General features: G+C 30.6%; 1 protein-coding gene across 3 annotated transcripts; it reads left to right on the plus strand.

Annotated features, from left to right (window-relative positions):
• Positions 6,992 to 7,797, plus strand: LOC109339208. 3 transcript variants are annotated; one of them, XM_019576628.1, is made up of 2 exons: positions 6,992 to 7,453; positions 7,487 to 7,797. In XM_019576628.1, exons 1-2 carry the CDS (start codon positions 7,157 to 7,159, stop codon positions 7,646 to 7,648), a joined length of 459 nt encoding a protein of 152 aa, XP_019432173.1. In that variant the 5' UTR covers positions 6,992 to 7,156; the 3' UTR covers positions 7,649 to 7,797. The 3 variants fall into 3 exon arrangements, with proteins under 3 accessions (XP_019432173.1, XP_019432175.1, XP_019432171.1); XM_019576630.1 differs by having other exon boundaries at positions 6,992 to 7,450; positions 7,484 to 7,797; XM_019576626.1 differs by having other exon boundaries at positions 6,992 to 7,797.

Consider the following 17,936-nt stretch of genomic DNA (forward strand, 5'->3'; position numbering starts at 1 on the left):
TATAATAATTTGTTTAAGGTTTTAGTGATTTGTGTCTATATTTTATTAGCGTTGAAAAACTATCAATATATTATTAGATATTATGATCAATTACAAGCTCTAACACTTTTAATTGATGCAAGTTATGACAAGTTCCTTCAGTTCAATATATAATTTTAATGTTTCTCATCCCTTTCAATACTAAACAATTTAAGATTTTATAGGATAATATATTTCTAAGTATGTTCGTATTTTATTCCTCTACTTCTCCAAGTACTCATTCTTATCCTGATGTTCTTGTAGTCATTTATTTTTTCCTCTATACTTTCTTATTTATAACATTTAATTTCAATTCTTGTACTCTTTATTTATTATATACTAAAATGATGTACAACACATTAAATGAAAACAACCCTCTTGATATTCAGTTCCTATATAAACAAAGAAAGCATTTTTTTTTTAATATGAGGGATCTACAAACTCTAAAAGTAAGTTTTTTAAACTTACTTTTCACCTCAACCATTAATTTCATTGACATCTAATGATTTGGATCAATTCACTAATTCAAATCATTGGATTTTCCTAGGATTGATGACTGGGATAAGGAGTAAGTCTAAAAAACTTATTCTTGTAGTAAGCGGATCCCATTTCAATATATTACCCATAGGAGGTATTTAAAATATTAGGAATTATTTAATATATTATCCTATATTTTAGGTTGAACCCAAATAATATAGTTTACCAATAGGTGGTTGGTTTCAGATAGTACATATGTATTTTAATTCCACTTAGCAATACCGGATTCGACCTTTACTTACAGATAAAATCTCATGTTGAAAAAGCTATTCATAATGTGGATATTTTTGGCTAAAACAAGATTGTTTGGATAAGATGATATTTATAACTAAATTTTTTTTGTTGATAAAATTAGATGTACTATATAAACACATGCAAATTCAATGATTATTCCTCATTGTTTCATTAATTCTCATGTTAGTTAGTACTTATGTACAACTGGAGAAAGATTAAATAGAACGTAAGGTGTATAAATTGAATTAATGGGGTTTCCACCTTGAATGTAGCGTAAAGGAATTGTAAGGTCACGTTGCTCACTAATGGATTAATGATTCGCCGAGAATCTTTATAAATGGTAATGCTCGTTCTTTCCTTGTAATCAAGATTACATTTCTTAAGATTAGGTTTCCCAATATATATCAATTCTATCAAAAAATATTAACTACCTAAAAAAATCATAAAAATATAAATAATTTTTTTATTACTTATTATAATGTAATTTATTTAAAATATAGAGATATGATTTTTTTTAGAACATATGATCCTCATTCTTTTCCTTAACAACCACTATTGTTTGAGTTACCTTGATTTAGGATTCGGAATATGTGGACCCGGGGAGTGAATGATTAGGGAAAACTCATTTCCACGAAGCTTCGTTATCGAATGACTAATGTTCAATATCACACTAGCTGCCAAAAGTTGGTAGTTATGCCTCTTTAATGCATTTATTCTCTTTAATTTAATATAGAAAAAGAAAAGAACATGGTAGATGTATAGTGAGACAAATACTTGAAGGAAATAGTCAATCAGTTATCAAATTATTTGGATTAATGGTCACAAGTGACTTTCATTCATAATAATATGTCAATTATCTTTCAGCACATTTGTTATTCTACAACTTTGTATAACTTAATATGTCAGGAGATATGATTGGTTGAAAAAATATTTAATAATTTTAATTTTAATTTAAATAACTTTTTCAACCAATCAAAATTGATGATGCATAGAATATACGAAATGTGAGACAACAGATGTAATATTAATTATCTTATATATTGTGTCGCTCTTGATGCTAAGTGAAAATAATATTTAACTTATTTAATTTAAATATTAGATAATTTCACAATTTTAATTTTTTTTATCAATCACAATGATTGACATATATGCACAGAAAAATTATGTTACTTATATATAACATATATTTATTTTTAAATAGATTACTATTTTCCTTTCTTGATATCTTATTTTATGTTTATCATATCTTAATTCTATTGGATATTAGGGAAACTCCCAAATGAAATAGGATAAAAGTCATGTCTCATTCTTCTTTTCCCTTATCTTTTACATTTGCGTATTACTTGATTTACTTAATTTGACATGCATACAATTATGTGTTAATTGCATATTTTGTATTGTGCATTTACTGTTCTTAACTGTCTGTAATAAGTGCATATAAGTTTAGTAGAATCTTGGTAATCTTGAAGATCGAAAGAAAACTGTTTTCACTGAAAAAGAACTAAATAATCGATTAAGTTGTTTAGTTTATCGATTAATAGTAGATTGAGTTAATCGATTAAATCTGTGTATAATTGATTAAATAATGTATAATTTTGTGTTTTCTCTTTATTTATCGAGCAACGGTAATCGTGTACCATATCACTTATTCACCTCCCTCTAGGTGAGTGACAGAGCCTTGTGGGACCCAACAGTTGGGGCTCTCCGTCTATAAATAGAGGTGTCCCTCATTTAAAAAAAGCACACAAGTTGAGACACGTTTCCTCAACTTTTCTTCTCTTCCTCTCTATCGAAGCATTTTTGGCTCCCTTCTTGATCTTTCTTTCCGTGGCAGGAGAATTGACATGGTATTGTGAGGAATTCGAGAATTGACACGAGTAGTCATATCGTAGATAATCATATTACAAAGTTGACATTAATAGTCATATTATGAATGTTTCGAGATTGGTTCTTAGAGTGTAGTGAGAATATGAAATTGAGAACTTAACGGTTTTATCTTGAGGACAACATGGTTAATAATTTGTTTGTACATTTTTTAGCAGTGTCACAAAACGTCTTAAAGACAATGATAAATTTTTGGTATCATAATTAATTATTGTAAACCATTTGTAATATGTTTTGTTTATCCTATCTTTAACATTTATCCCCAACACTTCTTTAGTTATCATACACATGTAAACATCCAATACTATAGATCTACTTACTCTAAGAATAATTGAAAAAAGCTATTTTACATTTTAATAATTCATTCTAGGGAAATCCAATAATTTGGATTAGTGAGTGAATCTTAACCATTTGATTTTCCTAAAATGAATGATTAAGATATGAAGTAGTTTTTTTCCACTTACTCTTAGAATAAGTGAATCTCTTAAAATACTTTAAGTTACGTTGTAGCTTCTTTTTTCCATTATGATGAAAATTATATTGAGTGAATAATTAAGTTTCACTTTAAGTAGTCAAGTACTTCACTTTTATTCATCCCACCTTCAAATAAAAACATTTTAAGTTAAGTACTTGAGTTTTTCACGATATGTTTCTTAAAATTATTGAAAATTATAATTAATAACATTATCATTTTTTAATACAAATATAATTATGTAAATTTAAATAAAATTGAGACTTGTGAAATGGTTTATCAAGTTACTCCTCCATCATGAAGGACTAAGGTGGTGACCCTTTTATCATTGCGAAATTTAGTTGGTAACCAATTTCTTTGAAAGACCAACTTAAGGGAGATAGTCATCCAAACTTTACGACACTTATTTGATATTTTTATTTGGTCCAAAAGTACCTAGTCTATACAAAGTACCTTAAAAGTACATGGCCTTAATTACAAAAATGGATCGAATGAAAGCTTATACATACATGTGCATATAAAACAAACAAATACATATAATTAAAAAAAAGGCATATACAATTGCAATTCGATACCCCTGTACTCAACTCATAATATATATAGTTTCTTTCTGACAAAAAAATTAACAAGTCCAAAATAAAGTCGTATGTTAGTGTCAAAGTATAGCCAGCTGCACATGCACATGTAACTGTTGAGTATTTGGCAAAATCACTGCAACTACTCATCTGAAACATATTTTATTTAGAATATTTTATTTTTATAACCTTTTAGCATACAAGTAAATATAAAACATTAAAAGTAAGCAAAGGATATAATGTTTTTTCATGTAAGATAAGGTTTCTGTTTAAAAAAAAGTGAATGTACTAGTTTGATGGGTTGTCTAACATCTTATGTTTCACACGCTCTCCTCCAAATCTTTGTGATCCATTGATTTGTTCATTTATTTGTGGATTTAATTTCTGGAAAAGACATTTCATTAATTATCACAGCCATAACCTATTCCATTATGATGAAAAAACATATGCATAAAAGGGTTTAATATTTAAACACTATCAGTATAAAAATTTATATACAATCAATACATGATTTACATATTTATATTATTTTTGAACAATCAATCATAATTAAATATGAAAAGTAAATTATATAATAACAATATATTTTTAAAACTCATATATTATCAGTTCATACATTTTTCCTCATAAAATAATGATATCTCCTTCAATTATAATTATAGCTTAGGACATATGAGATGAGCCTCTTTTTTTATTTACGATTTTTTATGAGTTGAGCTTCATTTTTTATTTATGAATTTTGATGAAATGGACTTATTGATAGATACAGGGGCGGAGCTATGAAGGGACAAGAGTGGGCAGCTGCCCCCCTAGATTTTTTTATTTTTTATTGAATACTTTTTTTTTTACTATTTTCTTACGGGAATATATTTGTTGTCTTATAAAGTGTGTCGCTTCATGTATCATTTGGCCTAAAAAAATACTTAAATATTAAACTTTTAAATTATGAAATGTGACACATAGAGTACTACACACTTTTTGGAGCAGATGTACTCCCTTTACCTATACCTGACTAACGTCTTTATGAACATAATTGAAGGTCACATATTTCTTTAATTTGTAGTTTGATAAATAAATATAGTGCAAATTGTATGATTCTTTTAAAAATTATATATAATTGATTTAGTTCTCTTATACATTTAGAAGTTGATGTTGTTTATAACAATATGACTTCATTTGAGATCATAATGATTTTACACTTGATGAAAGATATTATGTATGTATTAAAATATATTCTAAAGATACTTATAAGTCATTTAATATTTGATAATATATATATTTTTTGTCCAAAATTTCTATCAACGAGTTTCATTGAGCAATGAAGATTAGTTTAAAATCTCAATGTCAACATTTTATTTTTGGTGTCGTTAGCCAATCAAGTTTGACAAAATTTCTATCATATGTCGTTAGTCATATATTGCATTATCAAGTAATTCGTCTTATTTTATCTATTATGGTTTTTATCATTGTCGTTAGTCATATATTGCATTATCAAGTAATTCATCTTATTTTAACCTTTAGACAACATATTGATTTATATTTTAAAGGAAATAGTTAAAATTTTATCTTTGGCCTCCCCGTATATATATTTGTTATTCAATTAATTTTAATTATAAATTGTAATCAAATACCATCGCCCCTTCTAAAATTTTGATCAAGATCCGCCATTATGAGTTACATGATAGGCTGATCCAATGACATATACGCTAGCCTGAACCAGCGTTAATCCACTCGTACGATCATATTATATTGATGCAAAAGTTTGTATCTACTTCCAAATCACTATTTTTAAGTGTCTTTCATATAAATATTGATATTGGAAAATTAAGTTAAGCTTACGATTCTTGAAATTACACAATGGTAATTAAATTAATCCAATGTTAATAAATGTATGTTAGTAATTGGCATAGTTAAGACTTAAGAGTATGAGCTAAAGAAAACAAGAGTACAAATATTTGTTTTAAATGTTATATGTCTTAGAAATTTTAAAGTCCCAATTTTTAATAAGAAAATTCCATTTCATAAATCCATGGACTCCCCAAAGTTTTGAAGATTATAAATACATATATCATAAAATAGAGTACAACTCCTCATCCATAAAATATGTATTTTGAGAGAGAGTGAAAGCAAGTCTTATCATATGACTATGGATGGTCATGTTTAAAAATTATTTGATAGTCCATATGATGATCTAAAAAATGCGTAGTTATCTTTAATTTTCACCATTTAATTTCAAATAGTAAAGATACACAATCTTTTAAAAAATGTTTGCTTTTGACTTTGCAGTACATAAGTGAATATGTTTGAGAAAAAAATAAATAGCTACAACATCTATGTTTAACATTGACTTGCATGTTTCTAAATTTAGCTCAAACCTTTTGGTTTAAACTCAAAACATTTTCTCTCATGACATGAGTATATATATTTTTTAGTTCAAAAAATAAACTACTTTTAGGTGAAGCAAAAAAATGAAAATGAAAAAAAATGTATAATCGACTTGGCAATGCTTACTAGATAAGCACGGAGTACAGCTGTGAAAGCAACCCAAGACGGCTAGGAGTGATGAATGATAAAAAGAAGGAACCCAGCCACCACAGCATGTGGCGTGATGTTCGAATTTTCTCTAAATAACTTATTTTGCATTCAAATAATGACTGCACCTATCAGTGAAGTTAAATTATATGGAACTAAGTACAATTTTTTTAATAAATTATATGGAGCTAAGTACAATTTTTTTAATAAACAGGTATACTCTCATATCACTTATGTAAGAAACTAATAAACTCTAATTTTGTTATCTATCTATAAATTTAGTAAGATCTTATACTATTAGAAAATATTTTATTGGTAATAGTATTAGTATTTTTTGGTATTACCGTGGATATTCTTTTACCTTTTTTGATAAGGAACTAATCTCTTTTAACATGTGTGGTTGTCATTTTTAACAAGTATTACTCATAAAAATCAAACATTTGATCTTTTGTTCATACTAAAATCTAGTATCTTATACTAGTAGAACAACAACTTGTTGGTGCAATGGTAGTATTAGTATGAAAATATACAATAATTACTATAATTAAAGACCTAAATATTAATTTGTTGTAATGAATATATATATATATATATATATAAATATAAAGTAATGGTGTTTAAAATTAGGAATATGGTGAGAAGGAAACCTAAAATTTGAAACCACTCTTTCTCAATTGGCATTTTGGTAAATTTGAATCTACAAGTCCCCATTGCATTATTACGATGATATACTATATAACCACCGGTTGTTGCTATTTATACACAAGTCACCCCATAAGTCTTCCCCATTTTTCAATAAACAACTCCCCAAGATTCAAAGCTTGGAACAGAAGAGAGAAACTTTGAGGCTCCAAACCCAGATCATGAGCTTTGATCTCTTTCAGCATACAAAGATCAATAATTAATGGGTAACAGCTTAAGGTGTTGTTTAGCTTGTGTTCTTCCCTGTGGAGCACTAGATTTGATCCGAATAGTCCATTTAAGTGGCTACGTAGAAGAGATTACACGTCCAATCACAGCACAAGAGGTTCTTAATGCTAACCCTAACCATGTTCTAAGCAAACCAAGTTCCCAAGGTGTTGTTCGCCGCATTCTTATTCTTTCACCGGAGACTGAGCTAAAGAGAGGGAGCATATATTTCTTGATCCCTTCTTCATCATTGCCAGCTGAGAAGAATAAGAAGAAAAAATATGATCATAGTGATCTAAAGAAGAAGATATCTTCCAAGAAGAGTAACAATGAGTGTGATCATGATGATGGATACATCACTGTCACTAGTAGTAGTGATGATGAGAAAGTCTCTAAGGAGAAGAAATCGTCGCGGCGGCACCGCCGACATAGCCACTCTGGAGTATGGCAGCCTCATTTGGAAAGCATCACAGAAGACTTGTATTAGTTTTCTCCGGTTGCCGGAGGGGTGGACCAAAAATGGTTCAATTCGTATTTATTAAAGTATAGCTTTATTACTCCTTTTCTTTTTTAAATATATGTGAGTATTTAATTTTGTGGATAGAAAAGTCATGTTGCATTCATGTTTGATGTTTTTTTTAGTTTTTCCTTCTTCATCATCTTCTTCTATCAAACTATAAACGGGTGAGAAAGCAGGAAAAATGGAAAAAGAATCAAGAGAGGAATGAAGTTTGTTTAATTTCCAAGCGATTTATAACACAAAGTTGGACATCAATATTTCCCTTTTCTTTTTACATATAGTAGAGAAGGGGAAATGAGTATTTGATTTTATTTACCACAAAATCCCAAATTCATGCCTATTACTGTTGTCCTAAATGTATGAAATTTAAATATATTGTTCAAATGAAATATAGAGAGCATATTTTCTAGGGAAAGAAATATGGGTCTTTTAGTTAAAATACAATATATATTTTAATAACTTTTTAATCTAGGTGCATTAAACTTAAATATAAAATAGTTTTTTTTGGAAATCGAACAAACTTTATTATTTTCAAAACAACAAGTTCTAAAACTATAGCTCAATTAATAGTTGAGATTCTCTCCATTAATCGATAGACAAATATTATAAAAAAAATATTAAAAAATGCTAAAACATTTTTATCATTCTATGCATAATAATGAAATAATAATTATGTCATAAAAACACAAATAAAAATAAATATCTGTCTCTTCATTAAGAGAGATGATCTTTATTCCAATAAGTGATATTGTTGAGAATCTTTATCATGTGTATTTTTAAGGAGATTGTTAAATTAGGGCTCCAGAGTTAAGGAAATGAACTTTAAAAGAATAACTTTATAGAGGAAAGATGAATTTATAACTTCGAGAAGTACTTACTCTCTCATCCCTTGTTTTATTTTTCAAAATAAGCATTAAATGTTCCCTAAACATTGAACACCGATGGTGGCAACCAATTAATCATCCAAATGATAGATCCATATTCCAATGATTGAGCTGAGTTTCAATTGCATATTTAATTGGAACATGCACGTTAGGCACATATGTCTACTCAAGGAATCTATTACAAACAATAAATGAAAGGATTAGGTTTGCATTATTATTTCAATTATTAAACAATTTGTAATTGGAAGAGACTACAATGAAAAAATAATTTGAAGTCAATTGGCGATGCACATTTGTAATCTGAGACAAATAATTTGAAAAAATGTATAAGCATTGTTTGCTCATGCTAACAAAGTCAATGTAAAATTTAAGCACTTAATTAGGGCTTTTTCTTAGGCATAAATGGAGGAATTCCGGCAACGCTCCTATTAAGTTTTAAGGAGATGTATAAATTACAATATATAATTATAAATTATGTCTCAATTAAGGTTGATGATTTGTGTCCGGCCTTCTTTTCATTATTTTGTTGATGTTATTCTACTGTTAATGAATTTTTTTTTGATAAGCAAATATATTAGAAACAGGCATAAGGGGTGTCAACCCAATTATAACTTACAAAGAATATCAATACACTATTGGACAAAAGTGTACAATTTATATCCTATATTTTTTGAAATCCACAACTAAGATCTAATTTGAATCGAATTCATAATATGAGTTAAACTAACTTTATCCCCCTAAAAATAATATCATTTCTTAACTTTCAAATCAACCAAATAACAGCAAATCACAACTTTCTCCACATTGGTTAATGGAATTTAGTTGGGTATATTAACATTCAAAAGGTTTAATATTGTGTGTTTGAAATTTTGATTGGTGGGTGATTGCTCACTTCAAGAGGGTTAGTAGTACAAGTTATTAAACAATATTTAAAATATATTTCTTTTTTGTTATAATATATTTATTTATAACAATAGTTTAGGAAAGAAATTAAACTCGACGTGAAAATTTATAGATGGTAGAAACATTATAGAGGAAAAAGGGCAGGGCTTGGTAGATGCATAGGCGACACAAACACGTTAAAGAAGCAAATAAGTTGTCATATCTTCCTCAACTTATTTCTCAATTAATTACTCAGTTATTCACATGGATTTCTTGTCATCTCTCCCATACCAATAATGACAATTCTCTTTGCACATCTAAATTCTCAGATAAATCAAAATGTCAAGAATTCAATTCATATAAGTGATACTTGTTAAGAATAATAACCATACATTACGAAGAGGATTAGTTCATTATAGGTTAAAAGATCCCCTTGATAGGACTAAAAAACCATAAGTTCTTAGATTCCAACTTACCAATATCTTATTATTCTAGTTCCATTGGACCATATACCCACTTTGGTTTCACCACTAGATCATGTTGTTCATATATAAGTTGATACACAACTTTTTTAGGGAACCAAAACTGAAGTTCAGTAATTGTTGTTACCTTTTCTTTTTTCCTAAACAAAAATGGTTCAACTTTAAAGAACATACTTAAGAATAAAGGATTGAGTGGACGCCCTTCTTTCAAGGTCAAATTTCATAGATTTAATTAAAAGGAAGGACATATGTACATTGACAAAAGTCCTGTAAAATGATTGCATTTAAAATTTTCTAGAGCTTTTCATACTAATAAATAAAAACTAGAGTGTAATTCATCTAAAGTACTTTTTGGATTGAATATGATCAACAATTGTGATCAATATAACTCACTTAATAAATTTATATCAAATTTTAATATAGATTCATGCATTTTATTCTTTAATGTGGAAAGTAAATATTAGAACAGCTTTATCCAATAAATTATATATTGAAAATTAAATAATCTTAGAGATGTGATTATTATAAATAATTTTTAGAAATGTAATAATTATTATAAATAATCTTAGAAATCTAATTAATATGTTAAAACTGTTACTAAATATATGATTTGAAAGCTTAATGTTATTTACCAACAAATTCCCTTAATGGGACCAAATATTGATTATCTTCATTTTTTATTCCTATTACTAGATATTGTCTTAACATGTATTTTATTATGATAGTTTTTAGGTTAATCAATAGTGACCAAGGATGAGTCTAATCTTAGTTAGAATTTAATTTTTATATTAGAGATACTTAAACATTTTAATGAATGAATTGTGTCTAATGTAAATTTATCTTATAAAGTTGATGTATAAGATACAAAATAAAACATATATTTTTTAAATATCATTGAGATCACTTTCTTCCAGCTTTATAAAGTTTATTTATTTATTCAATTTATCATAATTTTGAAATAAAATGTATAATTAAAAATGTAGCAGGACAATGGGTTAATCCATTTGGTGATTGGGCTAAATTAATGACTTATAACTTAACTGGGCCACCCTAGCTCAAATATATGTTGGCCCATATTTGGTCATCCTCAATGAGCATGACCCGTTTTGATAGTTCTAACATCATTCTATTTACCTAAAATCAATTGAGTGCATTCTTAAAATAAACTCTTATATTTTGAAGGATTATGCTTATGATATCTAATACTAATATATGTTTTTAACAATCACTTTTTTTTATTAACCTAATAATAAAGGATGCCTTAATTTACTCAATTGGTGGTCATACATGTGACATGGTTTGAAGAGAAGTGCTAGAGTTTAGATAAATGTTTGAAACAAAAGAGAGCGTCTCATAGAAAGACAAAAGTTTAAATTTTGTAAAATCTGATTGTTATAAAAAAACATTTTCTGGTTACATGATACAAAACAAGAATGATACTTTAAAAAATTATTTATTCATGATGCCATTTATATATTTATTAAAATAACATTTGAAAAAAGTAACTTTTTTTTTTGAAAAATCATACCTTACCATCCCAAGCTAACTTGTGCAGCAGCCCACTTAAAAGTAGGGACAAAAAATCCGGACCTGGCCTGTAAATTTTAGAAATAAGTTTTTAAAATAACCATAATATATAAGGTCGAACACGAGTATTGTGGTATTTGTGCACATGAGAACTTGTTATTTATTTAATTATAATATTATCCATAAATCCCAAATTTCTCAGCTCTCTATCACTCTCACTTTTTCTAGTCACTCTCGTTCTCACAGTCTCACTGTTTCTCCAGCTTTGGACTACACATTTTATCTCATTGTGTTACTATGTGAACTATACATTTTGCAATCTATTAATGCCTTATCTGAATTATACATTATGGACCTCATGTGTATTGTAGTAAATGCACTTATTTGGACTGCAATATATATAGTTAGATATGTGAGACTCTATATGCTGATGTAGAAAATTTGGAAGTCATTCATAATATTGGAAACCCACTTGTATCTGTTGTAATTACGGGTACCTAGAAAAACCTCCACACAAGTACCTATATGAGTACGAGTGGATATAATGTATGAATTTTAAAATGGATAATGAATAACTTCTATCTGTGTCCGCTCGTACCAATTGCCATCCATACTCGAGGGGATAGTCTCCTGTCAATACATGCATGTATAGATGGCATTACAAAATGTTAGATGCCTCTCAATTCTATGCCTTAAAAGAATTTTATGACTATTTTATGACTCTCTTTAATAGCATTTTATGTCACTTTTATGGCTTTGTTTCCAAGCATCCAATGCTTTATATCCAAGATACCAAGACTTTGCTTGCTTATAAAAGGACACATATAGAGAGCTTCAAAATCATCTTCACAACACACAACATCTCTTTCATTTACACATATATTGTGAGTGCATTCTTGGTGAGAATTCTTGTTCCATTTGAGAGAGTATTTGTGAGAAAAAATATTGTCATTTGTCCTCATCATTATAAGAGAATTTCTTGTACTCTTCCTTTTTAAATTTTGCTCTTGATCGCCCGTGGTTTTTTTCCTCTCACACTGAGGGGTTTTTCCACGTTAAATCTTGTGTGTTATTTTCTTTATCCTTTACTTGCTTCTCTTTTGTTCTCAATTGATTCAATCATGTGCTTCCGCATTGTGCTCTAACCTTAACAAGTGGAATCAGAGCTCTTACTAAATTGAGAATTTCAAAATGTCTGCAAAATTTGACATTGAGAAGTTTGATGGCAAAATTAGCTTTTCTATTTGGCGAGTCCAAATGAGGGCCGTTCTTATCCAGAGCGGATTAAAGAAAGCTTTAGATGGGAAGTCAAAGAAACCAGTTTCCATGACCGATGATCAATGGGACGAGTTGGATGAAAAGGCGCTTTCAACAATTCAACTTTGTTTGTCGAAGGAGGTTCTTCGTGAGGTTGCCAATGAAGAAACCGCTGCGGCTTTGTGGCTGAAGTTAGAAACTTTATACATGACCAAGAGCCTCGCAAACAAGCTTCGTCTCAAAGAACGGTTATACACCATTCGTATGGTTGAAGGTACTCCTATTCAAACTCATCTTGATGAGTTTAATTCTATTATTATGGATATGCAAAATATTGATATTAATATTGAAGATGAAGACAAAGCTGTTTTGTTGGTTGTCTCTTTACCTTCTACCTATAAGCACTTCAAAGAAATCATGTTGTATGGAAATAATGATACCTTATCCTTTGAAGATGTTAAATCTAATTTATTGTCCAAAGAAAAATTTGATCTTGAAGTTAATTCTGTGGACAAGGGTGAGGGCTTAAGTGTTCGAGGTAGAACTCAAGAAAAAGGGAGTACCAATTATAAAAAGTTCAGATCCAAATCCAGAGGTCGCAAATCCAACAAAACTTGTCGCTATTGCAAGAAACCGGGGCATGACATTCCTGATTGTTTTATCTTAAAGAAAAAACAAGAAAAACAAGATAAGGGAAAATTTCAACAATCCTCTGAAGCTGCTAATATTGAAGCCAATTCTGACGGTGATATTCTTTTATCTGTTGTCTCTTATAATAATAGGAGTAAAACAGAATGGATTCTTGATTCTGGATGTACTTTTCATGTGTGTCCTTATAAGGACTTATTCACCACTTTTGAACATGTTGACAGTGGTGTTGTTTTGATGGGCAATGATACCCAATGCAAAGTTGCAGGAATAGGTACTATTCAGATCAAGGCTCATGACGGTGTTGTCAGAACCTTGGCTAATGTCCGCTATATTCCAGATTTGAAGCGGAACTTAATTTCTCTTGGCACCCTAGAGTCTCTCGGGTGTAGGTATTCAGCTGAAGGTGGAGTTCTAAAGGTATTGAAAGGTGCTATGGTATTATTGAAAGCTAACCGGATTGGTAGTTTATATGTCTTGCAAGGTTCTGTTGTGACAGGTTCAACAGCTGTATCTTCTTCAATGCATGATAATGACATTACCAAATTATGGCACATGCGCCTGGGCCATATGAGTGAAAAAGGTATGCACCTTCTAAGCAAACAAGGTCATCTTGGTAAACATGGCATTGGTAAATTGGATTTTTGTAAACATTGTGTTTTTGGGAAACAGAAAAAGGTTAGTTTCTCCACTGCAACTCACCGTACCAAAGGTATTCTTGATTATATTCATTCTGACCTTTGGGGGCCTTCTAAATTTCCTTCTCATGGAGGATGTCGCTATATGATGACCATCATTGATGATTTTTCTCGCAAAGTTTGGGTTTATTTTCTGCAGCATAAAAATGAGACTTTCTCCACTTTCAAGAAGTGGAAAACTCTTGTTGAAACCCAGACAGGGAAGAAAGTGAAGAAGCTTAGAACAGACAATGGATTAGAGTTCTGCAATGGTGATTTTAATGAGTTCTGCACAAAAAATGGTATTGCTAGACACAAAACTATTCCAAGAAATCCTCAACAAAATGGTGTTGCAGAACGGATGAACAGGACTCTACTTGAGAGAGTTCGTTGTATGCTCTCAAATGCTGGGTTATGGCATCGGCGTGAATTTTGGGCTGAAGCAGCATCTACTGCTTGTTACCTGGTTAATCGTTCTCCACATTCAGCACTTGATTTCAAAATCCCAGAAGAAATTTGGTCAGGTAATCCTGTTGATTATTCTAACTTAAGAATCTTTGGATGTCCTGCTTATGCACATGTTAATGATGGTAAATTAGCTCCAAGAGCTGTTGAGTGCATATTTCTTGGTTATGCATCTGAGTCTAAAGGATATCGCTTATGGTATTCTGATGCAAAGTCACGGAAATTAATTCTTAGCAGAGATGTGACTTTTAATGAGGATGCATTTTTATCTTCTGGAAAACAATCTATTGTGTCTTCTTCTACTAGTACAGGTAATCTACAGGGTACTAGCGAGAAGGTGGAGTTGATAGTGAAACCTACAGTTCCTAATGTTGATGTTCCATCTTCCTCTACAAATCAATCTAGCATTGATGATCATTATGTTGATTGTGATGACAGTACAACTTCTCCTATTCATCAGCAAGAAGATGATTATTGTATTGCTCGAGACAGAACCAGAAGACTAATTAAAAGGCCAGCTAGATACACTGATGGTGATAATTTAATTGCTTATGCATTGTCAGTTGCACAAGAGGTAAATGATGATGTTGAACCTGCCAGCTATACAGAAGCTGTTTCTTGTGTTGATTCGTCACAGTGGCTAGTGGCTATGAATGAAGAGATTGAAAGTCTTCATAAGAATGGTACTTGGGCTTTGACAGAGCTTCCCGAAGGCAAACGACCATTACGATGTAAATGGATCTATAAGAAGAAAGACGGTATTCCCGGGGTTGAAGATCCAAGATGCAAAGCACGACTAGTTGTTAAAGGTTTTAATCAAAAGGAAGGTATTGACTTTAATGAGATATTCTCACCTGTTGTTCGTCATACTTCTATACGTGTTTTGCTTGCTTTTGTTGCTTTATTTGATTTGGAGTTGGAGCAACTTGATGTAAAGACAGCTTTTCTACATGGAGAGCTGGAAGAAGAAATTTACATGGAACAACCTGAAGGATTTATTGTTCCTGATAAGGAGCATCTTGTCTGTCGATTGAAGAAATCATTATATGGCCTTAAGCAAGCTCCCAGACAATGGTACATGAGGTTTGATTCTTTTATGATTGGGCAAGGTTATTGCAGGAGTCAATTTGATGACTGTATTTATTTCCAGAAATTTCCAAATGAATCATTCATATACTTGTTACTGTATGTTGATGATATGCTAATTGCTTCACGTGACAAGTCTTTGATCCGGAAATTGAAAATTCAACTCAATAATGAGTTTGAGATGAAAGAATTAGGTGCAGCCAAGAAAATTCTTGGTATGGAGATTCACAGGGATCGTCAAGCTGGTAAATTGTTTTTATCCCAAGAGAAATATATTGAAAGAGTGCTTGAAAGGTTTAATATGAATAATTGTAAACCTGTTTCTACTCCACTTGCTGCACATTTCAAGTTATCTTTAGATCTTTGCCCACATACAGAGGAAGAGATGGAGCGTATGTCACATATTCCTTATGCTAGTGCAGTTGGTAGTCTTATGTATGCTATGGTGTGCACTAGACCTGATTTAGCATATGCTGTTAGCATGGTAAGTCGATATATGCATAATCCTGGAAAGGATCATTGGAGTGCTGTAAAATGGATTTTTCGGTATCTAAAAGGTACTTCTGGTATTGGCTTGGTATTTGACAGAAACAAGGCTACAACTGATGACGTTGTAGGTTATGTTGATTCGGATTATGGTGGTGATATTGACAGAAGGAGGTCTCTTTCTGGTTACATCTTTACTCTCTGTAATAGTGCTATTAGCTGGAAAGCTACTCTTCAGTCCATTGCTGCATTGTCTACGACTGAAGCAGAATATATTTCAGCAACGGAGGGTGTGAAGGAGGCTATTTGGCTCCGAGGTTTGGTAAATGAACTTGGTCTAATACAGGGTGTTCTTACAGTGTTTTGTGATAGTCAAAGTGCTATTCATTTGACCAGGAATAATCGTTATCATGACAAGACCAAACACATTGATATAAAACGTCACTTTATCCGAGATATTGTTGCTATTGGTGAAATTATGGTGGAAAAGATTCACACATCAGAGAATCCAGCAGATATACTTACCAAGCCACTTCCGAATACCAAGTTCCAACTTTGCTTGGACTTGGTTGGTCTCTACAGCACTTGAGTGCCCTTCGGGGCATTATTTGGCGATGAGCAACTTATCAAATTCGAGCCAAGGTGGAGATTGTTAGATGCCTCTCATTACTATGCCTTAAAAGAATTTTATGACAATTTTATGGCTCTCTTTAAGGGCATTTTATGTCACTTTTATGGCTTTGTTTCCAAGCATCCAATGCTTGGAATCCAAGATACCAAGACTTTGCTTGCCTATAAAAGGACACATATAGAGAGCTTCAAAATCATCTTCACAACACACAACATCTCTTTCATTTACACATATATTGTGAGTGCATTCTTGGTGAGAATTCTTGTTCCATTTGAGAGAGTATTTGTGAGAAAAAATATTGTCATTTGTCCTCATCATTATAAGAGGATTTCTTGTACTCTTCTTTTTTACATAGTGGAATTTTGCTCTTGATCGCCCGTGGTTTTTTTCCTCTCACACTGAGGGGTTTTTCCACGTTAAATCTTGTGTGTTATTTTCTTTATCCTTTACTTGCTTCTCTTTTGTTCTCAATTGATTCAATCCTGTGCTTCCGCATTGTGCTCTAACCTTAACAAGTGGAATCAGAGCTCTTACTAAATTGAGAATTTCAAAATGTCTGCAAAATTTGACATTGAGAAGTTTGATGGCAAAATTAGCTTTTCTATTTGGCGAGTCCAAATGAGGGCCGTTCTTATCCAGAGCGGATTAAAGAAAGCTTTAGTGCTCTATCCTTAACACAAAATTTTGTGAGAAGTTTGATTTTGAAAATATTCAAACATACTCTCTCCCTTTCTTATTATATGTCTTTGGGTTGGATCCTTAATTTTACAAAGAGTTAATGCAACTTTGGGCTACCCTCCAGCATACAAGTAAGTCTATAAGTGCTTGATTTGTTCACAACTTTGGCATATATTAGCATTCTTCCAATCCAAAGGTTAAAAGCAGAGCTCAGTTCAATAATCAATTAGATGTGAAGGTAAAAATCATGATGACATCATTATTAAAATGGAAAAAAAAATATGCAATAGTATATAAGTTTTATATAGTGCTATTGTATTATCTACCATTCACATATAATCATCATCTACCCTTTTAAAAATAGTAACTCAAATTAAATATATAATATAATATATGTAGATAAGTCTTTTACAATGATAATATATAGATATTAAATTGTATTAAAATTAAATAACATTCTTTTATAAGCTACATCATCGTATAGGTAATGCAAATTGATTACATCACCGATGGTGTCATTGTAAGCTACCAAACTATTGGATGGGGTAGCCA

The sequence above is a fragment of the Lupinus angustifolius genome, chromosome LG02, assembly GCF_001865875.1.
Source record: "Lupinus angustifolius cultivar Tanjil chromosome LG02, LupAngTanjil_v1.0, whole genome shotgun sequence".
Classification (NCBI taxonomy): domain Eukaryota; kingdom Viridiplantae; phylum Streptophyta; class Magnoliopsida; order Fabales; family Fabaceae; genus Lupinus; species Lupinus angustifolius.